This window comes from Callorhinus ursinus, unplaced genomic scaffold, assembly GCF_003265705.2.
Source record: "Callorhinus ursinus isolate GAN/ISIS: 27379988/994484 unplaced genomic scaffold, GSC_fseal_2.0 scaffold6, whole genome shotgun sequence".
NCBI lineage: Eukaryota > Metazoa > Chordata > Mammalia > Carnivora > Otariidae > Callorhinus > Callorhinus ursinus.
Window position 1 is genome coordinate 10,679,030 of NW_027397068.1, and position 25,341 is coordinate 10,704,370.

Consider the following 25,341-nt stretch of genomic DNA (forward strand, 5'->3'; position numbering starts at 1 on the left):
TTTTAGAACAAAAATTTTTCATCCATCATGTTTTGTTTTTATTAAAAAAAAAACCCTCATCTAGATTATATGGTAAGAGGAGGGAATTACAAAGTATAAAACAATACCAAAAATGGTTTGACTTCATATATACATTAAAAATTGTAAGGAATATCTTAACAAAACTAGAACATTAGTATTTTTAATTCAGCTACATTTAATATTTTTAAGGCCAAAATTTGAAGGTTTACTGACAATGATGAATATCAATGTTTTCCTGTAAGGTTCTTATAAAATCATAAAAATATTTCACAATGTGTTAAAGGAAACTTAATTTCTTCTTTTTATTTTTTTTTTAAAGATTTTATTTATTTATTTGAGAGAGAGAATGAGATAGAGAGAGAGCATGAGAGGGGAAAGGGTCAGAGGGAGAAGCAGACTCCCTGCTGAGCAGGGAGCCCGATGTGGGACTCGATCCCGGGACTCCAGGATCATGACCTGAGCCGAAGGCAGTCGCTTAACCAACTGAGCCACCCAGGCGCCCACCATACATTAGTTTTTGATGTAGTGTTCCATGATTCATTGTCTGCATATAACACCCAGTGCTCCATGCAGTGTGTGCCCTCTTTAATACCCATCACAAGGCTAACCCATCCCCCCACCCCCTCCCCTCTAGAACCCTCAGTTTGTTTCTCAGAGTCCATAGTCTCTCATAGTTCATCTCCCCCTCCGATTTACCCCCTTCATTTTAACCTTCCTACTATTTTTTTTTTTAACATATAATGTATTATTTGTTTCAGAGGCACAGGTCTGTGATTCAACAGTCTTACGCAATTCACAGCACTTACCATAGCACATACCCTCCCCAATGTCTATCACCTGGGTGATATAAACATCTTTTTAAAGGCATACAAGACATAAATTTTCCAGAGGGCCTAAACTGACCCTTATAAACCAATGCCAGAGTTCATGATACGATCCTAAATACCCTATTCATCAAGGGAGGGATTTAGATGCTAAGGTGCATAATCATCATTTAATACTTGAGAATGTTTCTAGTCAAAGAGAGGTTAAGTTCTGACTCCAAAACCCAGGTCTCACTGAACCACTGGTCCTTAAACTCTTGCAAGTCATGAACTTATCTGAAAATCTACCGGGTCTAGACCTAAAGTTTTGGTTCCATGATGCCAAGTTAACATTTCTGCACCAGACCATACTAAGTACCGTGTATTTTTTTTTCTAAGTAAACTCTACCCTCTACCCTCAATGTGGGACTCAAACTCACCATCCCAAGATCAAGAGTCATTCTCTACCAACTGAGCCACTCAAGTGCCCCTAAGTAGCATATATTTATCTACATACAAATACTCCAGATATTCTACCACCTGTCTGGAAAACAAATTTTAATGTTTAATTCTAAGAAATTACAATTTCAATATAGTTTAGAGGAATCGTAGAAGTATTTCTAAATACTTCTTCAAATTTTTACTAATTTTGCCTCTTGGAGTGAGATGAGAATAAAGGTAGACATTCTTATTTGTAATGTAACAGCTGTACCTCAAGTAAACACTACAAATAATATGTAAAGTCCTGAAATTAGTTTTTTTTTTTTTTTTAAGATTTACTTATTTGAGACAGAGAGAGTGTGAGCACAAGTGGGGAGGAGGATCAGAGGGAGAGGGAGAAACAGACTCCCTACTGAGCACAGAGCCTGACTCAGGACTTGATCTCAGAACCCTGAGATCCTGACTTGAGCCGTAATCAGACACATAACTGAACCACCAGGTGCCCCGAAATTAGTTCTTTTTATTTAAAAATAAGTTTTAGCCCAGTGCAAGATTAAATCCTAGGCTTCAAATAAAAAATTTGGTATATTCCACTGTTTACAACTCCAAGTATCAGCTGCTATACAGAAATTACTTTTTTAAAGATATTTGAGAGCAAGAAGAGAACACAAGCGAGGGGATGGGGTGGTAGGGGGAGAGGCAGAGGGAGAAAAGGACTCCTCCCTGAGCAGGGAGCCCGACATGGGGCTTGATCCCAGGACCCTGGGATCATGACCCGAGCTGAAGGCAGAGGCTTAACTGACTGAGCCACCCAGGCGCCCCCAGAAATTGTGTATTATTCATGGGGAGAAAGAAAACAAATAGTTGTACTGGCCATTTTTATTTTCTTTGACATTAACTTATCCTCTGATCCTGAACAAATGTGGACAGGTAGTTCTCCTACACTAAACTTGAGAAGCACCTGAGTAAATATATTGTCTTTAAAGGAAATGATCACAGATGTGTAAAACATTTGCTTTATTTATTAACAATATTATCCTAAGTATCCTCTCCTAAATGGTCCAAGAAACAATTCTATAACAAAAGTGAATCCTAGAAGAGATATACCCAGAAGACAATTTCTCAAGGAACCAGCACAATTGTCAGTTTCCACTTAGTCACAGAACCCATTTACACTGAAAGCTTATAATCATTTATTTTCCTAATTCTATTTTCTCCTTTCCCTCTAAACATTATCTTAGTTTAGCATATATCTGTCAAAGATTTCTCTTCCAAAAAGCGTTAACAGTCAGGGAGGGGCAGTCTGGAGCCCAGCCACTGTCCACTCCCAAGTCTAATAGTGTGTGACCTAGTGGTTATCACTGAACCTCTCTGCATCTCACTTTCCTTATCTGCAGTGGTGTTTATCTCATACAGCTTTTGTGATGATGAGTGAATAATGTAAATCTTATAGAGCAGTGCCAAGTAAATGCTCACAAAAGTCTGAACTATTATTATTCCAGTTTTTCCATCAAATCAAATAGTATCCTCCTAAGCAGCCTAAAGATTACAATGGAAAACCAAATCAGAGGTAAATCAAAGGATAAGCATCTTCAGAAATACCACTGTATTGACTTTTTACTAAGATATAATCAAATGCAAAGTATAGACACAATAATCAATTCCTACTTAGTATTTCAAATTACTGCATGTATGTGTGGATAAACCCAAACATTTAGAAAATATGAAACATCACTATTAATATTTGTTCTTTCTTTGGACTATCCTTTAGATTTTCAACAGTGCCACATAATTTTATGACTAAATTTTATTACAGCTGAACACTTCAAAGATTTTGCTATTATGATTAAAGAAAGAAAATGTATTCAGAAAGTACTGTACAGTTTATGTGTGAATTTATGGTACTTGTCCAAATATTACCAGCATATAAATTATTTTGTAAAGTTATTTCTTACATAGGGTCAAAAATGCAAAGTGGAATTTGTATTAAAAGAAAAAATAGAAGCAACACTGGCTCCTATATGCCAAAAATATAAGACAGATTTTTTTTCTTAAGCACTCTAGTTACAAATATTAACTATATGGGCTGAGAACTTTTAATTTTCAATATACGTCAACAAAGTACACAAGTAGAACTCTATAAATATATCCCCTATAATAATCATATGCAAAACCATTTTATCACAAATACTACCAAAACCCTCTGAAAAACGTAAACTACAAACACATTTTTAAAGAAATTGTTTTAACTACTACAAAAGCAATATCAATAAAGTTATTTGGTTTATAAAAATGAAGGGCAGTGTAAAGTAAATCTGAATACCACAAAGCTTATTGAGGATGCAGTCTTGAATTCCTTAATACAAGATACTAAACACCTTAAAAAATAATAGGACTTATTCTGTACAATTTAAAGTCTTGAGCTGAACTCCAAAAAGAAAAAATTAAGTAGTAGATGAAAAGTAGGTATGTAGAAATAATGTTATAAAATATGGTTTTTATACAAAATGTACCACTCTTCAAATGTATAAGGCTTAATATGAGTATTTTTGGATTATGAGTGTGCACATGATTTTTAGAGTAGTCTCCATTCAAAACTCAGTATTTTTAAAACGTTTTGATACTTCTGAAGTAAATGAACATGGTACAGGATGCAACTTAATGTCAACTTATTTATACTGTTCTACACAGTAAAAAAACAAGCTTTTTGAGCTCAGGAGAGAATGTATCTTTTGAATGCTTGATCTCTATATAAATCCTACTTTTAGGAATGTCAGAATTTTGTAATATGAACTAATATCCACTAGGAACTGGCCCAAGTTTAAACAGAAGATACAAGAGAGACATATGTCGTCAAGCAGTTTAAGTCTGCCCTATGTAATTATACAGTCATACTTTTTACATGAAAGTAAAAGTGCTTTAAAGTAAAAAATATTTTTGTAAAAGGTATCATTAATATTACTAATACTTCATATCCAAGTAGAATTTTCTACATTAGTTCCATTTTACCCATTTCCTTTGAGAAGTATCCTTCTGCCACAATGTAAACAAAAAACGGTCCATAAAATGGTGACAGATCAGACACATCATAATTTGTGGTATGGGCCCTTTAAATTGAGACTAAGTCTTATTTAACCCAGAACTAGAGAGATTTTATTTGTTGCACATGCCCAAAGTAACTCACATTTTCTATAAGCCTTGAAGAATTTTTATTTAACATAATGAGAGGTTTAATAACACATTCAAGACTATGTAGCGCTCTTCTGTGGCTGTTCACCAGCTGTTTTTATGACGGTAACTCCGAGATCTGGAATGTGATCGAAAATGAGTGTGTTTTGCTGTTTGTGCTTTAGCTTCAGAATTGGTATACCCCTTGGGAGATTTACAAGGGGATCTTGCTATGGAGTCAGAATGTCTTCCATGTGATCTTGATTTTGTTCCTGAGCTAGTCTGCTTTTGAGGTGAACTTGATTGTGATTTTCCTATTGACTTAGACCTTTTTGGTAAGGACTTGGACCTTGACCGTCCTCTAGAACCAGAATTCCTTCTTGGAGTTCTTGACTGCCTTGCTGAGGTAGACCGCCGTGGTAGTGATTTGGAGCGAGATTTAGATTGGCTGTAAGAAAATCGCCTGTGTCGAGACCTGCAAACATTCCTTATGTTAAGAGTATATATTTTACACAAAAACATTTAATGAAAGGTTAGGAAACAGCAATTTCAGGAATTTATACACTATATATATTATGTTTTTCCTGGATAAACCAAAAGAAACAATTTTGATTTTATTTTGCATACTTTTAGTTCAAACATAAGTAACAAGTTTGTAATATTTGTTATACTAGAATCTATGACCAAAAGATTTCTGCTTTGCTAGATTTATCTTATGATATGGGTCAGTTCTGAAAAATGCCCTGCATGTTTAATCTGGGTTATACAACTCCCAAGAGGTATGAAAATTTGAAGGAAAAAAAAGATAAAAAAGAGAAAGTAATTATTTAAAGTTTGTCAAATAATGCTTATAAAAACAAACACAAAACCTAGATGCAGGACTTTTGAATCTTGCCATGATAGAACGTGTATTAGACTAATCTTCCCACAGAAAACATACACACACACACACACGAGCTAAATAACATTATAAAACAACTATTTAAATGCACTGGAGAATAACCAACCCTAGTAGAACTTGAGGGGTTACAAGCCATGGCTCTTTTAACTAAGACCATTTTCCAAATGCTGGCAGGGGGAAACTGAACCCAACCAGAAAATGGCCACTTGATTAAGCTGAAGAGGCAAGTTAGGATTCAGATTTACCAAAATGGTTGGGACTAAAGAGGCAAAATCTCAGAATGGCAGACAAAAAAAAACTCCTAAAATTTGCCTATAAATTCTCTTCAAGTCACTGGCCATCTTTTAAACTGTGCACGTACAGGATGAGACTCCAAGAAGTCAACAAATACAGCAGTTGGGAGTATTCAAGAATTAAGCTGAAATTCTATCAGACACACAGTGCTGGGGAGAGAGGCTGGAGTTCAAGCCCCTAAAAGGTCAAGGAACCTTGAGTAACAACCCATGCTTTCAATTAAGAACCCATAAGGGCCATATCCTACAGGTAAGGACCACCCCCTGAGAGTAAATATAAAGCTAAAATAAATCAACCTTAACAATGCCTCAAACCAAGCCTTGACAGATCAAGGTGATTTGCCAATACTCCACCTGCTAGAAGAAAACAATTTTCTTTGGAGGTTATCATCCAAAGTGTTGTAAGTTTTCATCAACAATGTCCAACATTCAATAAAGAAATTATGAGGTATGTGAAAAATAGATAAAAATTACTAAAAGCTAAGGAAATAAAAGAAAAAAAAACCGACCCAAAGTAATATGGGTATTGGCATTATTCAGACAGGAATTTTAAAAAATTACTATGACTTGTATGTTCAAGTAGGAAGAAAAGACAGGCAAAACAGATTTAAAGATAGAAAGTTCAAGAGAATATTGCAATCTATAGACAGAAGCAAATGGACATTTTACAACTGAAAATATATTTCTGAAATTTAGGTCATTAGATCAATTTAACAGCAGTCTAGATACAGCAGAAGAAAAAGTGAACTGAACTGTAAAACAGATTATTAGAAAAACATATCTACTGAAACACAAGGAAAGAAAAGGAATTTTAAGAAATCCATAACAGAGCATAAGAGATATGCAGTACACAGTCACACAGTCAGAAAGAAAAACTGAATGAGGCAGAAGCAATATTTAAAGAGATAATGACCTAGAATTTCCCCAAATTAATGAAAGGTATCAACTTGCAATTTCAAGCAGTTCAGTAAACCCTGGAGAATAAGACACATTACCTTTATTTATCTATTTATTTTACAGCTGTGTTAAAACAAGGCCTCGAAAAATTGGTTTAAGACCCAGAGTTGTTCGTCTCCATGGAAATCTTTCAGTAAAAGGTGAAAGATTTATATGATTTGAAGAGAAACCAGAGTATAAGACACATTACCTTCAAAGAAGCAACATTAAGACTGACAGCTGACTATAATTCTCAATAAACAATAGAATAATATTATTTTTAAAAGTGGGGAAAAAGTGGTGCCTGGCTGGCTCAGTCAGTAGAGCATACAACTCTTGATCTCAGCGTCATGAGTTCAAGCCCCATATTGGGTGTAGAGATTGCTTACATATGTACCTACGTAAATACAAAAAAAGTCCCTGCCAACACAGAATTCTATCCCCAGCAAAAAAATCCTTCAGAAGTGAATATAAAATGAAGATTTTTTTCAGATAAACAAAAGCTGAAAGAATTCATTGCCAGCAGACCTGTACTGTAAGAAATACTAAAAATTTTTTAGGCTAAAAGAATCTCAGAAGTGTGGAATTATAGGAAGGAATAAAGAACACTGGACAGTATAAATATATTCTGGAATAAGAGCACAGGCTTTTAGAAATTATTAAATTTCAGGGCACCTGGGTGGCTCAGTCGTTTAAGCATCTGACTCTTGATTTCGGCTCAGGTCAGGATCTCAGGGTGGTAAGACTGAGCCCCACATCGGGCTCCATAATGAATGTGGAGCCCGCTTAAGATTCTCTCCCTCTGCTCCTCCCCACCTTCTCTCTCCCTCTCTTAAAGAAAAAAAGAAAGAAATTATTAAATTTCATTCCTGTTGTAGAAAGCCAAATGGGAAAATTATCCTTCAGAAAAAAATCTAACATAGAAAAAGAAAAGAGGGCGGAGATGCTGTATTTGGGCTAAAGGCAGCTGAGGAGCAATTTTTCAGGAATATATATATACATTCATTGAAGTATGAATTCAACAAAAATTTATGGAATAACTAACATAAGCTAGGACTATTGCTAAGTGCTGGGGATATAAGCATGAATAAGACAAAAGTCCTTGCTCCTCAAAGAGCTCATCATAATCCAGTGGATAGCAACACTAGTTTGTTTTTTAATCCATATCCACTAAAAACAAAATAAGAGACCTCTTTTTAGTCTAAGGTAATACCACATATACTGTATTTACTTATCGTTTTGTTAGGCTTATACAAATTCTGCTTCATTTACATATATACACATACACATATGCAGACACAAAATCTGATCCTTATGAATATAACGAGAGCTAGGTAAGATCTGTATTCTTTTTTTTTGAAGATTTTATTTATTTATTTATTTATTTATTTTAAAGATTTTATTTATTTGAGAGAGAGAATGAGATATATATATAGAGAGAGCATGAGGGTCAGAGGGAGAAGCAGACTCCCCGCTGAGCAGGGAGCCCGATGCGGGACTTGATCCCAGGACTCCAGGATCATGACCTGAGCCAAAGGCAGTCGCTTAACCAACTGAGCCACCCAGGCGCCCCAAGATCTGTATTCTTTATAATACAATTTTACAAATGAAAAAACTGAGGTCAGGGAGGTTAAGCAATGATCTTATAATGAGCAGAAAGCAAAACAGTATTACTGTCTTACAAGATGTGGTTCATTATATTCCTGATACTCCAATGGTGATTTGGGACAATTGACAGACATTTTTTGTTTTTCCCCAGCTAAGTGTATTTTTAAGATTTTATTTATTTATTTGACAGAGAGAGACACAGCGAGAGAGAGAACACAAGCAGGGGGAGTGGGAGAGGGAGAAGCAGGCTTCCCAATGAGCAGGGAGCCCGATGTAGGGCTCGACCCTGGGACCATGACCCGAGCCGAAGGCAGATGCTTAACCATCTGAGCCATCCAGGCGCCCCTCCCCAGCTAAGCATATTACTCACAGAAAGAGAATATTAGTGTGAATGCTGTTTTGTCGTTTTTTTTTTTAAGTAAACTCTACACCTAACATGGGACTCGAATTCATGACCCCAAGATCAAGAATGACATGTTCCACCAACTGAGCCAGCCAGGAGCCCCAGTGCTGATCTTTAAGAACATAATTTACTTTTTTTCTTTTTTTAAAAAAGATTTTACTTATTAGAGAGAGAGTGAAAGAGAGAGAGCAGGAGCAGGAGGAGAAGGAGAAGCAGCAGCAGGCTTCCTGCAGAGCAGGGAGCCCAATGTGGGGCTCAATCCCAGGACCCTGGGACCATGAAGTGAGCTCAAGGCAGATACTTAACCGACTGAGCCACCCAGGCGCTGCAAGGACAGAATTTACCTTTAAATTCTACATGTCTATGAAAAAATTATAGCATTAAAACTCAAGGTAAATACAATTACTTAAGAATTTAGGTATGCTAATACAATTTCAGTTATTATTTAAATAGCTTCACCAAGTAATTCCCATTGTGATTTACTATTATTGTAACAGAAACTCCTGGCTAACAAAATAGATAAACCGCAAATATCTTTTTCCGAAAAACTTTTTATTTTCATGTCTTCTTATAATACCATACTTAGAATTTATCTTTGAAAATAACTTACCTTTTATAAATATATTGATTTACATTAATTTTAGGTTCAACCTCCTTTCACAAGTGATTCTATTTCTTATGAGTTTTTAATCATCAGAACTTAAGATTCTTTTTTTTTTTAAAGATTTTATTTATTTATTTATTTATTGACAGAGAGAGAGACACAGTGAGAGAGGGAACACAAGCAAGGGGAGTGGGAGAGGGAGAAGCAGGCTCCCCACGGAGCAGGGAGCCCGATGTGGAGCTCGATCCCAGGACCCTGAGATCATGACCTGAGCCGAAGGCAGACGCTTAATGACTGAGCCACCCAGGTGCCCCAGAACTTAAGATTCTTAATTACTGAGTTCAGTTAGGAAAATTTTATTTATTTAAAATTCCTTGGGGTGCCTGGGTGGCTTAGTCCGTTAAACGTCTGCCTTCGGCTCAGGTCGTGATCCCAGGGTCCTGGGATCCAGCCCCGCATCGGGCTCCCTGCTAGGTGGGGAGTCTGCTTCTCCCTCTCTCTGCCGCTCTACCTGCTTGTGTGCTTGCTCTCTCTCTGTCAAATAAATACGTAAAATCTTTAAAAATAAAATAAAATTCCTCATTTTATTTGTCAAGTACACATTTTAAAATTTGTTTTTTTCTTCAGCCCATATTATTTTTCTATTAAAAAGGTTTAAAGTTAAAATCTGCCATGAATTAAAAACACTGGAAGGTATCCAATAAACCCAAGTTAAGTAACAATACATTTCAAATAGAGAAGAGCATATCTTTTTTTTTTTTTAAGGAGGGGGGGCAGGGAAGAAGGGGAAGTGGGAGAGAGAGAATCTTAAGCACACTCCACACTCAGCATGGAGCTGGATGCATGGAGACGGATGCAGGGCTCGATCTCACAAACCTGAGATCGTGACCTGAGCCAAAATCAAGAGTAAGATGCTTAACTGACTGAGCCACCCAGGCACCCTAAGAGCATATTTTTCTAACAAAAGTTGATCTTTATGTATATTGAATAAGATTATTCTTGTGGCCTGTTTCTGAACACTCTTTAAAATGTCTTCCAGAAAAAGTAGAAAATTAAGTTTTTTTTTTTCTTTTTTTTTTAAAAGATTTTATTTATTTATTTGAGAGAGAGAGAATGAGAGATAGAGAGCACGAGAGGGAAGAGGGTCAGAGGGAGAAGCAGACTCCCCGCCGAGCAGGGAGCCCGATGTGGGACTCGATCCTGGGACTCCAGGATCATGACCTGAGCCGAAGGCAGTCGCTTAACCAACTGAGCCACCCAGGCGCCCGAAAATTAAGTTTTCAATCCTCTTGTATTTTGTACTTACTCTTTAAGGCTATCAGACCGTCTCCTATTTCTTCCCCATGAAGAACTTCTACTTCGAGTTCTCCTTTGGCTGGGGCTTCTTGATCTCCTATGATCACTTGGAGAACAAGGGTGACGTTCTTTTGATTTCATTTGGCCTGGTGCTAGAATATGAAATAATTTATTACCTGAAAACCTCAGTAACAGGTACTTTAGTAGTAGTATTTTCTGAAAGAATTTGAAATAAGAAAAATCTGTCATAGCTAAAACTCATTCTGCTGAATAAATAAGATCTAATGTTTAGTCGCACTTACTTTTTCGATCACCTTGTGCAAACTGTATTTCAATTTGACGGCCACATACCCATTTTCTATTGAGGTTATAAAGAGCATCTTCAGCATCACGAACATCTTCAAATATGACTAGCTGTTAAGGATACTTTGAACGTCAGATATCAAGTAAAAATGTTATTTTTAAAGAATTATTTACACGTGACATGAAATTAATAGGAAAAACAACTCCAAGTATTAAACTTACATCTCCTATATACATATATATATAATCCGAAAGAATTTCACTTTTATTATGAAAACAAATGCCCCCTTATGATTGAGAAGAATCTATCTAAAAGTAAGAACAGAAACAAACGTGTAACTATACTTTTAATATACACATTAGAGTAGCTGCAGTATGCATATATAATGTGAAACAGGTTATGAGGAAAAAGTAAGTCCAACCCTGGCTAGTATTAATAATTAAACTGTACAGGACTCACTCCCTTCTTTCAGGTTTTTCATGGAAAAAAATCAGCATGCAAAATCCTTTATTCTGAAATTACAATTACTCTTTCACTAAAAAGTGTTTTAATTATGACATTTAGGAGAAATTACTTATTACAAACAAAACTGCACAAACACATGTCACCTAAAACATTATACCTTTAAAAATGATATTTACTTCTGAACCTACTACTTTAAAATACTTTTATGTTCTTACTGCTTGGGATATAATTATAAAAAAAACACAAAAGCAATTTGTGAACATCTGGAATTAACATATACTGGTTTGTAATATCCCACTAAACTTCCTTATCTACATAAATTATATACTAAACCTAACTAAAATGGAAATAAACTATATAAAATGACTAAATAGCTATCTTTCAGGAGGTTGTTCACTGGTTAAATTTTTTTTAAATAGAAAACAGAAAAAGCTCAAGAAATGCAATACAAAATGAGACTTTGGCAATTACCTCAATGTCACTTGATCTTGAACCTTGACCTTTACTCTTTAAGGCTTGCAAGATGGACTTTATAAGAGACGAAGAACCAACAAAATCAGACTTGGCTTTGACTCTGGAACTCTGAATAAATGTAGGAAAGCCGAAGTCTCAACCTGGTGTTGGCTTTGTCTTTTGCTTGATAAAGACTTCCCCTCTTCCAGGTCTTTATATCTGTGTCCACCCTCCCTCTTTACTCCTTGATGCTTGAACTTTAGGTGCCTTTTTTCTCGCCTGCTCGGTTTATGCTTGGATTCTAGCTAACAGGTTGGTTCAAACTGGGGGGCGCTTGCCAGCTACTGTGGACTGCTTTAGATTTTCTGAGATAAAGAAATAAACACAATTAGGCAATATTAATCTCATATAACATATGCTCCTAAATACACATGCGTATCTGCACACGTATACAGTACATTCACATGCACACAGTAAAACAAAGGATATTGAACATAAGCAAATCCTCTTGGGCGGCGGGTGTAGAAGTCAAGTGGAATGTAAACGTCTACTATAGGGCCATATCGACCAAACTCACGGCGCAAGTCCTCAGGCCTGAAGTGTTTTAGAAATAAGGCAAAGAAATATGAATATCTGGATTAAAATATTTTGCCTATGGAAATCCAGTTGAAACCTTCAAAAGAAAGTATATTATCTAGACTAGTATTATCTAAAATTGTCGTAAGAATCACCCAGGGATTAGAAAGGAAGAAAAAAGAAAAATCCTCAGGCCTCACTTTTGGCGGTTCTGACTCAAAAGATCTGGATTAGGGGCTGGAAATCTGTATTTTTATAAGCACTCCAGGTGGCTGTTATGCTTAATCAGATTGGGGAAACAATGACCCAGGAAAGTTATTATCCATCTTTGGAAGTTATTTCTATTACACCATATTTCAATTGTCAATAATAAAGAGTTCTATTAACCCTATTTCATTAAGAACACATTCATTTACCTCACTGTAATTTCATGTTTATGTTCATTTTGTTTTCAGATCGCAAGAATTAGATTCTAAAGAAGTCCTAAAATTATTTCTCAGGCTTTAAAGAAAAATGGATGTTTTACTTTTAAACATAAAGCAAAATAACTACTGTATTCTTAAATTTGACAAATATTTTTAAACCTCCTATATATCATAGGGTAGTAAAGAGGGGGTACGAAAGGAATATTTAGCATATTTGTCTTCATGGAGCAACAATCTAACTCAAGAGACAAAATACTTAGCTTTTATAGCTGACAATTATAGTGCATTTATAATCGAGCCACTGCTCACCTTAAGACCGCTTAATTCTCACAACAACCCTATGGTTGTTTACAGATGAGGGCAGAGACAGATGAATTCACCTAAGGTCACCAAGCCAGCAAATGACAGAACTAGAATCAAACTCCCACAACCTGACACTAGTCTATGTTTTTTTTTTTTTTTTTTTAAAGATTTTATTTATTTATTTGACAGAGAGAGAGATAGCGAGAGCAGGAACACAAGCAGGGGGAATGGGAGAGGGAGAAGCAGGCTTCCCACCAAGCAGGGAGCCCGATGCGGGGCTCAATCCCAGGACCCTGGGATCATGACCCGAGCCGAAGGTTGGGTCTATGTTCTTAACCACTATGCCCTACTGCCTCATGGAGATCTTAGAGGTTCAACACCAAGTTATGAGCACAAAACATGGCTCAGAAGAAGTAAGAGTACTTCAAAACATATTGTGCAGAAAGAAGACTCAAAGATGACTGCAAAGCTGCTAGCTTGGGCAAATGGAAGAAACATGGTAGCAGTGACAAAAATTAGACAGCTGGAAAAGAAAAGTTGAAGAGGGAGGCGAGAGAAAAGCCGCATTTGAGGTGATGGTAGAACATCCATAACAGTTCTATAGACAGGGGCACCTGGCTGGCTCAGCAGGCAGAGCATATGACTCTTGATCTCTAGGTTCCAAGTTCAAACCCTACGTTGGGTATAGAGATTACTTAAAAAATAAAATCTTAAAAAAAAAAAAGAGTCCTGTAAACAACTAAAAATTGTGATTATACAAATTAATTTTATTTTCTTCTCCAGACTAGAAGTCAGTGATTAAAGCTAGAGATGTGAGGGACACCTGGGTGGCTCAGTCGGTTAAGCATCTGCCTTCGGGTCAGGTCATGATCTCAGGGTCCTGGGATCGAGTCCTGCATCGGGCTCCTTGCTCAGCTGGGAGCCTGCTTCTTCTTCTGCCTGCCACTCCCCCTGCTTGTGCTCTCTCTGAAAATAATCTTAAAAAAAAATTAAGCTACAGATATGAATTCAACTATGATTAAATGTCCACTATATACAAGGCAGTGCAATTGACATAACATAATTTATATTTTTATTATTTTTATTTAATACTTACTATAAAATATTTAATTGTCCGCATTCCCTGAAACTATTATCTTTAGAGGGTAGTGACAATGTCTTTTTCTTTCATTTATTCATTCAACAAATACTTACTGAGCACCTACTATGGGCAAACTCTAGGGATGTGATGGAGAACAAGGAAAACAATTCCTGCTACCACGGAACATGGGCAAGAGAGTAATGATTCTCAACCATTCCTGAATACTGGAATCATTTGTGAAGGAAATGTTATAGAAAAGGTATTCCAGCTTGATGCATTAACCCTGGACCCAATTAGTCCCTCCCATGGTGGGCCCCCGTTAGGTTTAATTTTTTTAAGGGTTTCACAGGCAATTCTGAGAATCAGTGTTGAGGATCACTTTTAAAATGGCTGTCTTCACCAGTGTACCTAGCGTAGTTGTTTGGCACAAAGTAGGCACTCAAAATAGAGTACCATTTGATATTACTGTTACCCATTTAATAGTCAAGGAGACTGAGAATAAGAGAAATTACCTTGCCCAGAGGTACACAGAGCCAGCAGCAAAGCTAGAATTTAAGTGAATATTTTCTGAGACAATCCCATCAACAAATATGAGTGGCTGATAAGGAAAGGATCCTAGATAGTACAAAAGGAGGCTGGAGCAATGTGTGTCATGGAGGACTGGAATCCCAGAAGCCAAGGATGACAGGAGTCTGAAGGAACCAAACTTCTCAAAAGAGCTGGTTCCCTTTCACTGTCACCACTCCTACACCTGTTAGCTATTGTTTTGTTCTCATTTTTGTATTTTTGGTGTCATCTATTTTGACATTCAGAAAATAGAGCATAAAACAAACACCTATGTACCCACCAACGGCATTTATTGTATCTCAACACTTGTCATCATTTTCAGTAATTGTTTTTTTTAAAATGAGACGTTTACATTTATATTCTTCTACCTTAGAAACAATCATCGGTGTTCATCATTCCTCTGCGTAACTTTGTATTTTTGTTTAACATTTTATTTTTTAAGTAATCTCTATACACAACATGGAGCTTGAACTCACAACCCTAAGATCAAGAGTCACAGGCTCTACTGACCTAGCCAGGCATCCCTCCATAATTCTACTTTTATGCAAATGACTATATCCATACTTAAATGTTTATATATCAAATTTCATATAAATAGTATCAGACAATTTGTATAATTTTGCTCCTTGCCTTCTCCTCCCTTGTGATTTCTCTATGTAGTTCTAGTTCACTCAGTTTAACTGTATTGGTATTATTAATAAACCACAATTTACTCGTCCATCTTTCTGTGGATAAACATCTAAGATGCTGCCTTTTTTTTTTAATTGCAAATTGTGCTGCAGCATACATTATAATACATGTGCTTTGGGGAGCTCTGTGAGATGCCTGGCATGTATCACAATGCAATTGGTGAATTGGAGAGTATGCTTATCTTCAGCTTCACTACACATTCTCCAAAGTGACCAAATCAACTTATACTCAACATTTGCATAAGAATTCCTACCGCTCCACTTCCTCATTAACATTTTTAATTCTTATCCTGATGGATGAAAAGTGAATGGGTATCTTATTGTTGTTTAATTTTAATTTACCTAACAACCAATTAGATACAACATCTTTTCATGTGTATGGGCCAATACTTTCCTGTTAATACCTACCAGCAGTTATTTCTGAGTTAAATAGGATGTGTATATATGTAATTTTTATGAAACTGCCAAACAGTTCTGCAAAGTGGTTGTACCATTTTATACTCCCACCAACAATGTATGAGTTCCAGTTGTGCCGATCTTTGTAAGCACTTGGTGCTTATCAAAAAACTTGTCATTTTTTTTAATTGTAGCCATTCAAGCGGGTATTAAGTAGAATCTCACGATGGTTTTAATTTGCACTTCCCAAATGACAAATGATGTTGAACACTTTTTCATGTGCTACTTTTCCTTGTGAAGTGTCTGCTGGAGTTTTTTGCCCATTTTTTTCAAAGATTTTATTTATTTCAGAGAGAGAGGGAGAGCACAAGCAGGGGGGAGCAGCAGAGAGGGAGAAGCAAGCAGTCTCCCCACCGAGCAGGGAGCCCGATGCGGGGCTCGATCCCAGGACCCTGGGATCGGGACCTGAACCGAAGGCAGATGCTTAACCGAGCCCCCCAGGCGCCCCAATGTATATGTTTTGTAAATATCTTCTCTCATCTGTAGCTTGCCTATTGTACTTTCTTAATGGTATTTTTTTAGTGAACAGAAATTTTAATTTTAGAGAAATCTAATTTATCCGTATTCTTTTTTCTTTTATGGTCATTGCTTTCTTTGTCCATAAGAAATCTTTGCCTATCCCCAGGTCATGAAGATATACTATGTTTTCTTCTAAAAGCTTAATATTGTTATCTTTTCCATTTCAAATGATGATCCAGCTCAAATTATCATGTGAGGTGGAGGCCGTGGTTCATTTTTTCCCCAGTATGAAGAATCCAGTTGTTGCAGCACCATTTGTTGAAAAGATTTTTCCTTCCTCCCCTGGACTGCTTTGGTACCTTTGTCAAAAATCATTTGACTCTGTAAGTGTGGATTATTTATGGATTCTATTCTGTTTTATTGATTTGTCTATACTTAGGCCAATATCACACTGTCTTCATTACTATATATTTTTAGTAAGTCTTATGTCAGGTAGTGTAAGTCTTCCACCTTCAGTGATCTTTTTCTAGATCATTTTGAGTATTCTAGATCCTTTGTATATCAATATATTTTAGAATTAACTTGTCCTTTTCGGCGATGGCCCTTGGTCCCGGCTGCAGCAGGGGTCGCAGGTTGTCTGGGGCAGGTTCTCCTCGGCGCTCCCCCGTGAGGAGGCGGCGCTCACGGCTGCAGCCCTGGGTGCTCTCACCTTCTGTACGGCGACGAAGGCGCTGGCCGTGCGAGCTCAAGAGGCGGCGGCCCGTGCAGCCTGTGTGGACGTGTAAGCAGAGGTGACCAGCGCCAGATAGTGGAGGGGAAGCCGCATGGCCGGCCTCCAACTGGGGCCGGAGCTACTCTGCCAGGGTTTAAAACTTTAAATGAGAATAAAGAGTATTTACAAGGAAATGAAAGTGAATAAGTCATCTCTAACTGCTTCCAGACTTTTTTCATAAGAGAGACCATATTAAACTTACATATTTGAAGATTGCATAATCCTGACTCCAGCACCAGTGGTTTCTCTGTTTTGTGATCAATGTGACTCACAAGAACTTCTTTAGTAATAAATGAAATGATCCAGGGGCATGGAAAATATGACTTTTACATTGGTCTGGGATTGGCTATGAGCTCCAGCATTTTCATTGGCGGGAGTTTCATTTTGAAAAAAAAAAGGTCTTCTGCGACTTGCCAGGAAAGGCTCCATGAGAGCAGGTCAAGGTGGCCATGCACATCTTAAAGAATGGTTGTGGTGGGCTGGATTGCTATCAATGGGAGCAGGTGAGGTAGCCAACTTTGCTGCATATGCCTTTGCACCAGCCACCCTAGTGACTCCGTTAGGAGCTCTCAGCGTACTAGTAAGTGCCATTCTTTCTTCATACTTCCTAAATGAAAGACTTAATCTTCATGGGAAAATTGTATGTTTGCTAAGTATTCTAGGATCTACAGTTATGGTCATTCATGCTCCCAAAGAAGAGAAAATTGAGACTTTAAATGAAATGTCCCACAAGCTGGGAGATCCAGGTTTTGTGGTCTTTGCAACACTTGTGGTCACTGTGTCATTGATACTCATCTTCGTGGTGGGACCTCACCATGGACAAACATTCTTGTGTACATAACAATCTGCTCTGTAATTGGAGCATTTTCCATCTCCTGTGTTAAGGGCCTGGGCATTGCTATCAAAAAGCTGTTTGCTGGAAAGCCTGTGCTGCGACATCCCCTGGCCTGGATTCTGCTGCTGAGCCTTATAGTCTGTGTGAGCACACAGATTAATTACCTGAACAGGGCCCTGGATATATTCAATACTTCCATTGTGACTCCAATATATTATGTATTCTTTACAACATCAGTTTTAACTTGTTCAGCTATTCTTTTTAAGGAGTGGCAAGATATGCCTGTTGATGATGTCATTGGTACTTTGAGTGGCTTCTTTACAATCATTGTGGCAATATTCTTGTTGCATTCCTTTAAAGACGTCAGCTTTAGTCTAGCAAGTCTCCTCCTGTGTCTTTTCGAAAAGATGAAAAAGCAATGAATGGCAATCTCTCTACCATGTATGAAGTTCTTAATAATAATGAAGAAAACTTAACCTGTGGAATTGAACAACACAGTGGTGAAAATATCTCCCGAAGAAATGGAAATCTCACAGCTTTTTAAGAAAAATGTAATTAAAAGGTTAATCTATTAAAAAAAAGAATTAACTTGTCAATTTTTTTGTTTTTCAAAAGTTTATTTTTTTACTAATCTCTATACCCAGTGTGGGGCTCGAACTCAGCACCCCAAGATCAAGAGTCGCACACTCTTTTGAGCCAGGCAGTTTCTAATTTTTAAACAGCCTTTGATCAGGGATGCCTTGAATCTATAATATAATCAATTTGGGAGAAAACTGATAAGTTAATATTTTGTCTTCCAATCCAAGAACATGGTATGTCTATCAATTTATGTTGTCTTAATTTCTCTTGGCACTGTATTGTAGTTTTATGTAGTCTTCTTTAATTTCTCTTGGGGCACTATATTGTAGATTTTTATTACTTTTTTTGTTGTTGTTCTTAAACTTATTCCTAAGTCTGTTTTTTGATACTAAGGCAATAATTGTTTTAAAAATTTCATTATTTTCAACTGTTTGCTGTTAATATATAGACTTTTCATAAGTTCATCTTGTATCTTAATAACTTACTAAAACTCATTAGTTACTGTACTTTTATGTACACAAGTCACCTAAGAATAGGGGCAAGTTTTGCTTTACCTTTTACAGTTTTTATATCTTTTATTTATTTTTCTTGCCTTGTTACACTGGTTAGGACCTGCAACAAAATGATAAATTGAGGTTGTGTGAGTGGGCATCATTGGCTTATTTTTTTTTTAAGATTTATTTAGTTATTTTATTTTTTTTTAAAGATTTTATTTATTTATTTGACAGAGAGAGACACAGCGAGAGAGGGAACACAAGCAGGGGGAGCAGGAGAGAGAGAAGCAGGCTTCCCACGGAGCAGGGAGCCCAACATGGGGCTCAATCCCAGGACCCTAGGATCACGACCTGAGCCAAAGGCAGATGCTTAACGACTAAGCCACCCAGGCGCCCCTAGATTTATTTAGTTTTTAGAGAAAGAGAAAAAGAGAGCAAGCGGGGGAAGTGGCAGAGGGAGAAAATCTCAAGGCAATGCCACACGAGTTCAGAGCCCAACACAGGGACCTCACGACCCCGAGATCATGACCTGAGCTGAAATCAAGTGTTGGACGCTTAACCAATTAAGCCACCAGATGCCCCTGGCTTGTTCTGATCTTAGGGGGAAAGCATTCAGTTTTTACTATTAAGTATCTTGTCAGCTATAGGCTTTTCATACATGCCATTTATTGGACTAGGGAAGTTCCCTTCTATTTGTAATTTGCTGACACTTTTTCTCATGAATCTTGCTGAATTCTGTTTAATGCTTTTTCTATACCATCAATATCAATATCCTTACATACACTATAACCAAAAAATGCTATGTCCAAAAGAAGGTATCTGATGGCTGTTCCCCAACCCGACATGATATTATGCATCAAAATGGGAATGTTATATTTGGGATTTGGACATTACTTTGTTCCATTAGAAAACTGTATCTGACATTTAAAAAAATTACTCTTCTACATGGTAAAAAAGCAAAGATATTAAAGTATTCTTCCTGATCCAGATTTTGCTTCACCAGTGAAAAGAAAAAAAAAAGAAAAACATATATCATAAAATGTTTTTTTTTTTAAAGATTGTATTTATTTTTTTAAGTAATCTCTATAACCAACGTGGGGCTCAGGCCTACAACCCCGTGATCAAGAGTTGCACGTTCCACCCACTGAACCAGCTAGGCGTCCTTTTAAAAATTTTTAAATCTTTCTTTGGTTCTTGTACTCAGTTTCATTCCTAACAAATTTTATGCTAAGCCATAATATCTTTTAATGTCTTGTGCTTTATGGCATATATTAAAATGGCTACTGCAAAGAAACATTTTAAATGAAGTTTGGCTTTGTTATAAAACTAACATTTTTAAATAAAATTTGAAAACAGGAAAACAGGAAAAAGAAAACCACTCAAATGGATTTCTTTCCAGGCTCATTTTCTATAGTTTTTCCTTTCTTCATATATTAATATAATTGAAATCACACCATATAGATAATTTTATGCCGTTTGTTTTAACATTTATCCCGGTGATTTTCTTTATAAGCATACTAAATGTTAAAGCTAATTTAAAATGTGTCTAGTTGCGGGGCACCTGGGTGGCTCAGTCGTTAAGCCTGCTTCTCCCTCTCCCACTCCCCCTGCTTGTGTTCCCTCTCTTGCTGTCTCTCTCTGTCAAATAAATAAATAAAATCTTAAAAAAATAAAATAAAAATTAAAAAATAAATTTAAAAAATGTGTCTAGTTGCCATATTGCTAGTTATACTGCATGCCATCTCATACAAAAAAAGCTTTTGTTTTATTTTTTAAAGATTTTATTTATTTATTTGACAGAGAGCGTGCACACAGGGAAAGAGCACAAGCAGGGAGAGCTGAAGGCAGAGGGAGAAGCAGGCTCCCCACTGAGCAGGGAGCCCGATGGGGGACTTGATCCCAGGACCCCAGGATCATGACCTGAGCCGAAGGCTGACACTTAACTAAATGAGCCCCCCCAGGAGCCCCCCAAAAGATTTTGATATAGGTTACATGTAATGATTCTACATTCACAAAACTACTCAGCAGCTGTGTAATTTTAGCTAAGATACTTAATTTCTAGGGGCACCTGGGTGGCTCAAGTCGGTTAAGCATCTGCCTTCAGTTCAGGTCATGATCCCAGGGTCGTGGGATCAAGTCCCGAGTTGGGCTCCCTACTCAGTGCTCCCTGCTTCTCCCTCTCCTCCCAGCTCATGCTCTCTCTCTGTCTCTCTCAAATAAATAAATTCTTAAAAAAAAAAAAATTCTCTAAGCCTCAGTTTCTAATCTGTAAAATGAGATTAATGAAGAATATACATTATAGGGTTATTGTCAAAATTTAATAAGACAATATACACAAAGTATTTAGTACAGTGAATAGCACACAGTGAATACTCAACAAATGTTAGTGGTTACTATTCCATTAACACAAACCTAGGTGATTGCCCCCAGGGGCAATGCTAAAAAGTGGTGAAAAATTAAAAGAAAATCAACAAATCTCAGTGTTCAGTCTTCGTTACTCATGGTGGATTATCTAGATCAGAGATCATGTGTCACCCGCTGATGTGTTTTATTTGGCCAGCACAATGTTTAAAAAATTTTTAAGGTGTGCTGAAATACAAAACTGCCAATATTTTATAGCTTTTAAATCAACAAACATGGGAATCTCGTATGATTCAACTTAATAAACGCCAACATTTTGAAACAGAGTTTACACATACACAGTTTTCTGACTTCTTTAGAAAATTAGGATGATGTGGCAACAAGTCCAAATGTCTACATGGTAGTTATTAGCTGGAGCTAGTAGTACCAGCTGCTGTCCCCTTTAGATGGCACCTATTCCCTTCTGTTTGCTACAGCCCACACCATCCTATTGTGCCTTATGACCCGACAAGTCCACACCATCCTATTTTGCCTTAAAACCTGACAACTTCACACATTCATATTACCCCGGCTGGTGGCCATCAGAATTGGAAACCTCTTTTTTTTTTCCACGACACACTGGGGAGGCTTGATGCTTATTTAGCATTCAAGTGGTCTGTTTAATTGTGGGAATTTTTTTTTACCCTGTCCAAATTATAAATTTTGCTTGTTTTCTATGTAATGTATTGATAAACAGGTTGAGAGGAGAAATATAAACACAGGCATCTTTTAGATGTTAATTAAGGTATAATAACTCACAGTCTATAGCTGTGACATACATAATAGTAGGGATCAAATTAAAAAATATTTAAAATTCACTCCTCTAAGGTAAATTATGACTACTCCATATGGCTCTGGAGTCAAGGGCTCCAATATATTTGTAGCCATGAAGCCCCAGGTAAATCATTAAAACTCTGAGCTTCAGCTTTTCCCTATGTACAATAAAGATAATACTGCATACCTAAGAAGGCTGAGCGGGGAGTAAATTAAGGAAACCCAGTGAAATGGAAACGTCTCTTAATGTCCCTGTCCCACTCAGTCATTCCCTCTGGTGTCTATTAGGGGAGAAAGTGCTTTATGAAGTAGTCATTCCTTAATAGTTATGTTTAAGCACTATGTAGACAAAAAATTCTCAAGGCGGGGAGGAGACTGTGTAGACTGAGAGCATCACACTTGACCAGGGAAGTCTATCCAAACCGTTATCATGGGTGTTTATACTGAATTCCGAACTTTATAGAGAAACACTGAAATCTCATTCACTGAAGCCATCCTTTGCATTGTGTAACAAATAAAATGTCACCGGCATCCTCTGTAAGTAGACCAGACTGAGGGAACCGAAATTATAAGGCCCAAGGTACGCATTATTTTATACCTTCTCACCATCCCCAATTCTTCATCTAGGACGGAGGACGCGCAGCTTTATCGGGGCCCGGCGACAAAGGGGCCAAGCGAAAACACTCTCGGCCAGGGGCAGGGAGGGCCCTTGGCTACCGGGAAAGCGGCAGCCTGCGCGCCGCCGGTGCTCGAGCAGCGGATGGGTGACCGATCCCTTGGGCGCCGGGCCCTGCCGCGGGTGTGCGCTGCGCCCGGACGGAACGCGGGCCGGGAGGGCGGAGGAGCCAGTCCCGTCCCTGCCCCGAGTAGCCCGAGTGCTCGCACCGCCCCCGGGAAGGGCGCCTCCGCTGAAGGCCCGGGCCGGGCCGGCGGGGAGGCGCCGGGCACAGCCGCCGGGCCGCAACCGGGCTCTGCGATGCTGCCGTTACCCCGCCCTTCCCCCGCGCGCCAACCTGCGGCGGCCGCCGCCGCTCACCTGGTGGCGTCCGCGACGTTCCGGACGAACAGGGAGGTGTTGGGGGGCCTCGTGTAGCGCGACATGACCGCTTCCTCAGTTGCCTCCGGGCCTGCCCGCGGCCGTCGGGCTCGCTCCGTTTCCCGCTGCCGCCACAGCAGCTCAGCCAGCCCCTGGCGCGACCCCCTCCCCTCGGCCTCGGCCCCGCGAGCGCGCAGCCGCAGAGGCGGGCGCGGGGGCGGGGGGGGGGGGACGCTGCGCGGCGCGAGCCTGTCCGTGCGGACCGTGTGGGGGCGGGGCCCTAGCCGAGGGGGATACAGGGAGAGGGCGGCGCGGGGTCCGGAAGATGCAGGGGATCCGAGGAGGGGGCGGTGCCGGGTCCGCGGGGATCCGGGAAGGGGGTTGTGCGGGAGTCCCAGGGTCCGAAGAGATCCGGCGAGAGGACCGAGCTGCGTCTCGCAGATCGAGGGGATCTGAGAAGAAGGGGGCGGCGCAAGAGAGGATCCGGGACGGGGCGGTGCGGAGGGTCCCCGGGTTCCGAGGAGATCTGGGGACGGGGCGGTGCCGGGGTCCTCGGGGATCCGGGGAAGGGGCGGGCCTGGAGGCTGGAGTCCGAGGGATCGAGGGACGGGGCGGCTGGGGTCCGAGTGTGTCTGGACGGTGGAGGCCAGACGGGTCCTAGGAGCTGAAGCTGAGTTGGGGGTTAAAGGATCCGGAGGGGGGATGACGGGCGTCGTCGGAGTGAGTGGGGATGAAGACTGAGTTTAACTGCTGAACAGCTGGATGGCCACCGGGACCTTCGTCCCTGCATCCTCAGTCCAAGTCCTTAGCAATTGTTCCCACTCCTGTCCCTTTAGGCCTGATCCTAATAAGATTTCAAACTGTGAGGATTCGGGTTTTGTTTGTCTGTGTTTTGATTCTTCATCCATTATTCCCTTAGGGCATACTATTCAAAAGCTTTGGGTACATTCATTTAGATGTTTATTGAGTGTCTACTATGCACCAGGAACTGTGCTAGGTGTGGGATATGGCAGTGAACACTACAGGCCAAGTCCCAACTCTCAGAGCTTACACTGTAGAGAGAGGGTCCAACAATAAACGAATGAACAAATAAATACATGATATAGAAGAAAGCACTGAAAATGCAGTGGCAAGTAAGCAAATTTAAAGTATCCTCTTTTCCTTGCTCCAAAATGTAACCCAGCCCTTTCTAGTTATCCTCCTCCTTCAGGTTTGCTCTTGTGGTTGGCACAGCCTATTACCCAGAACCGTAACCAGGTGACTTGTAATTTTTAATAGGACCCCTTTTTATTCCCAGAAGTGGTCGATTTTGGTGGATAAATAATAGGGTCATCCTACACAGCTCACAGCTTCCCAAGGTCTAGAAACACTTCTGGAACAGTGGCCATTCATTCAAAAGGGAATTGCTTTGGCACAGCAGTCACAGGGCTAGACAGGGAATATAAAGGTAGGGAGTGAGCAGGGTTCCTAGTCTCATGGAGCTTACAGTTTGGCAGGGAGGCAGAATCTAATAACACTAATAAACACATAAACTATGGTAAGAGCTGTATGCTGCTGAAAGGGGACCTTATAGTGGTTGGCAAACAGGGCTAGAGGGTCACTGAACTTTTCCCTGAAGTCTTGGGGAGGTATTTGAAGAATGAAAAAGAGCAATCCATGTACTGGAATAGCATGTGCAAAGACTTTGAGGCAATATAGGACTGAAAGGAGGCAATCAGGAGTAAAAAGCTGAAGAACAGGAAAGTGAGGCTGGAGAGCAGGCTGGGTTTATAGTAGGGAAATTTGGAATGCTGAGTGTACTGGTTTGCTAGGGCTGTCATAACAAATTACTTCTAATTCAGTGATTTAAAACAAGAAAAATTATGGGGTGCCTGGCTGGCTGGGTCAGTGGAGCATGAGACTCTTGATCTCAGGGTTGTCAGTTCGAGCCCCATGTTGGGTGTAGAGATTACTTAAAATCTTTTTTTAAAAAAGAGAGAGAAATTTATTCTCTCACAGTTCTGGAGGTCAGAAGTCTGAAATCATGGTGTTGGTAGGACCATACTTTCTCTGAAGGTTCTAGGGGAGAATCCTTCCTTGCTTCTTTCAGTCCCTGCTGCCTCTAGACATTCCTTGGCTTGAGGCTACATATCTCTAGTCTCTGCCTCCATCTTCACGGGACCTTCTCTTCTGTCTCATAAGAATACTTGTCATTGGATT

General features: G+C 39.0%; 2 protein-coding genes, 1 non-coding gene and 1 pseudogene across 7 annotated transcripts in view; 2 read left to right on the forward strand and 2 right to left on the reverse strand.

Moving 5' to 3' along the window:
- The window catches only part of PNRC1 (proline rich nuclear receptor coactivator 1), a 24,962-nt gene extending 13,089 nt beyond the window's left edge, over nt 1-11,873 (forward strand). Inside the window, exon 4 of the transcript XR_012378497.1 lies at nt 11,758-11,873. The gene's annotated coding sequence lies outside the window, so the exon portion shown is untranslated. The remainder of the gene's footprint in view (nt 1-11,757) is intronic.
- Nucleotides 4,451-23,343, reverse strand: SRSF12 (serine and arginine rich splicing factor 12). 5 transcript variants are annotated; one of them, XM_073893629.1, is made up of 5 exons: nt 23,143-23,343; nt 12,184-12,290; nt 10,777-10,878; nt 10,485-10,626; nt 4,451-4,908 (listed from the first exon to the last, which is right to left on the reverse strand). In XM_073893629.1, exons 1-5 carry the CDS (start codon nt 23,205-23,207, stop codon nt 4,539-4,541), a joined length of 786 nt encoding a protein of 261 aa, XP_073749730.1. In that variant the 5' UTR covers nt 23,208-23,343; the 3' UTR covers nt 4,451-4,538. The 5 variants fall into 5 exon arrangements, with proteins under 5 accessions (XP_073749730.1, XP_073749731.1, XP_073749733.1 ...); XM_073893630.1 differs by lacking the exon at nt 23,143-23,343 and adding an exon at nt 22,705-23,108; XM_073893632.1 differs by lacking the exons at nt 12,184-12,290; nt 23,143-23,343 and adding an exon at nt 11,715-11,854 and having other exon boundaries at nt 10,777-10,900.
- LOC112819498 (U5 spliceosomal RNA) lies at nt 6,646-6,762 on the reverse strand. Its single transcript, XR_003206873.1, has one exon. It is a non-coding gene; the product is annotated as a U5 spliceosomal RNA (small nuclear RNA).
- On the forward strand, nt 15,335-20,592 carry LOC112816130 (magnesium transporter NIPA2 pseudogene; annotated as a pseudogene).
- Nucleotides 23,344-25,341: the final 1,998 nt, after the last annotated feature.

What these genes read in the sequence shown, in the direction of transcription:
- SRSF12 (XM_073893629.1), bottom strand. Translation starts at nt 23,207, where the DNA reads ATGTCGCGCTACACGAGGCCCCCCAACACCTCCCTGTTCGTCCGGAAC. An exon ending in AGGATTTGCTTATGTTCAAT is followed by an intron (nt 10,879 to 12,183) that starts ATCCTTTGTTTT and finishes AGCTAGTCATAT; the next exon opens with TTGAAGATGTTCGTGATGCT. An exon ending in CGGTCTGATAGCCTTAAAGA is followed by an intron (nt 4,909 to 10,484) that starts GTAAGTACAAAA and finishes GAATGTTTGCAG; the next exon opens with GTCTCGACACAGGCGATTTT.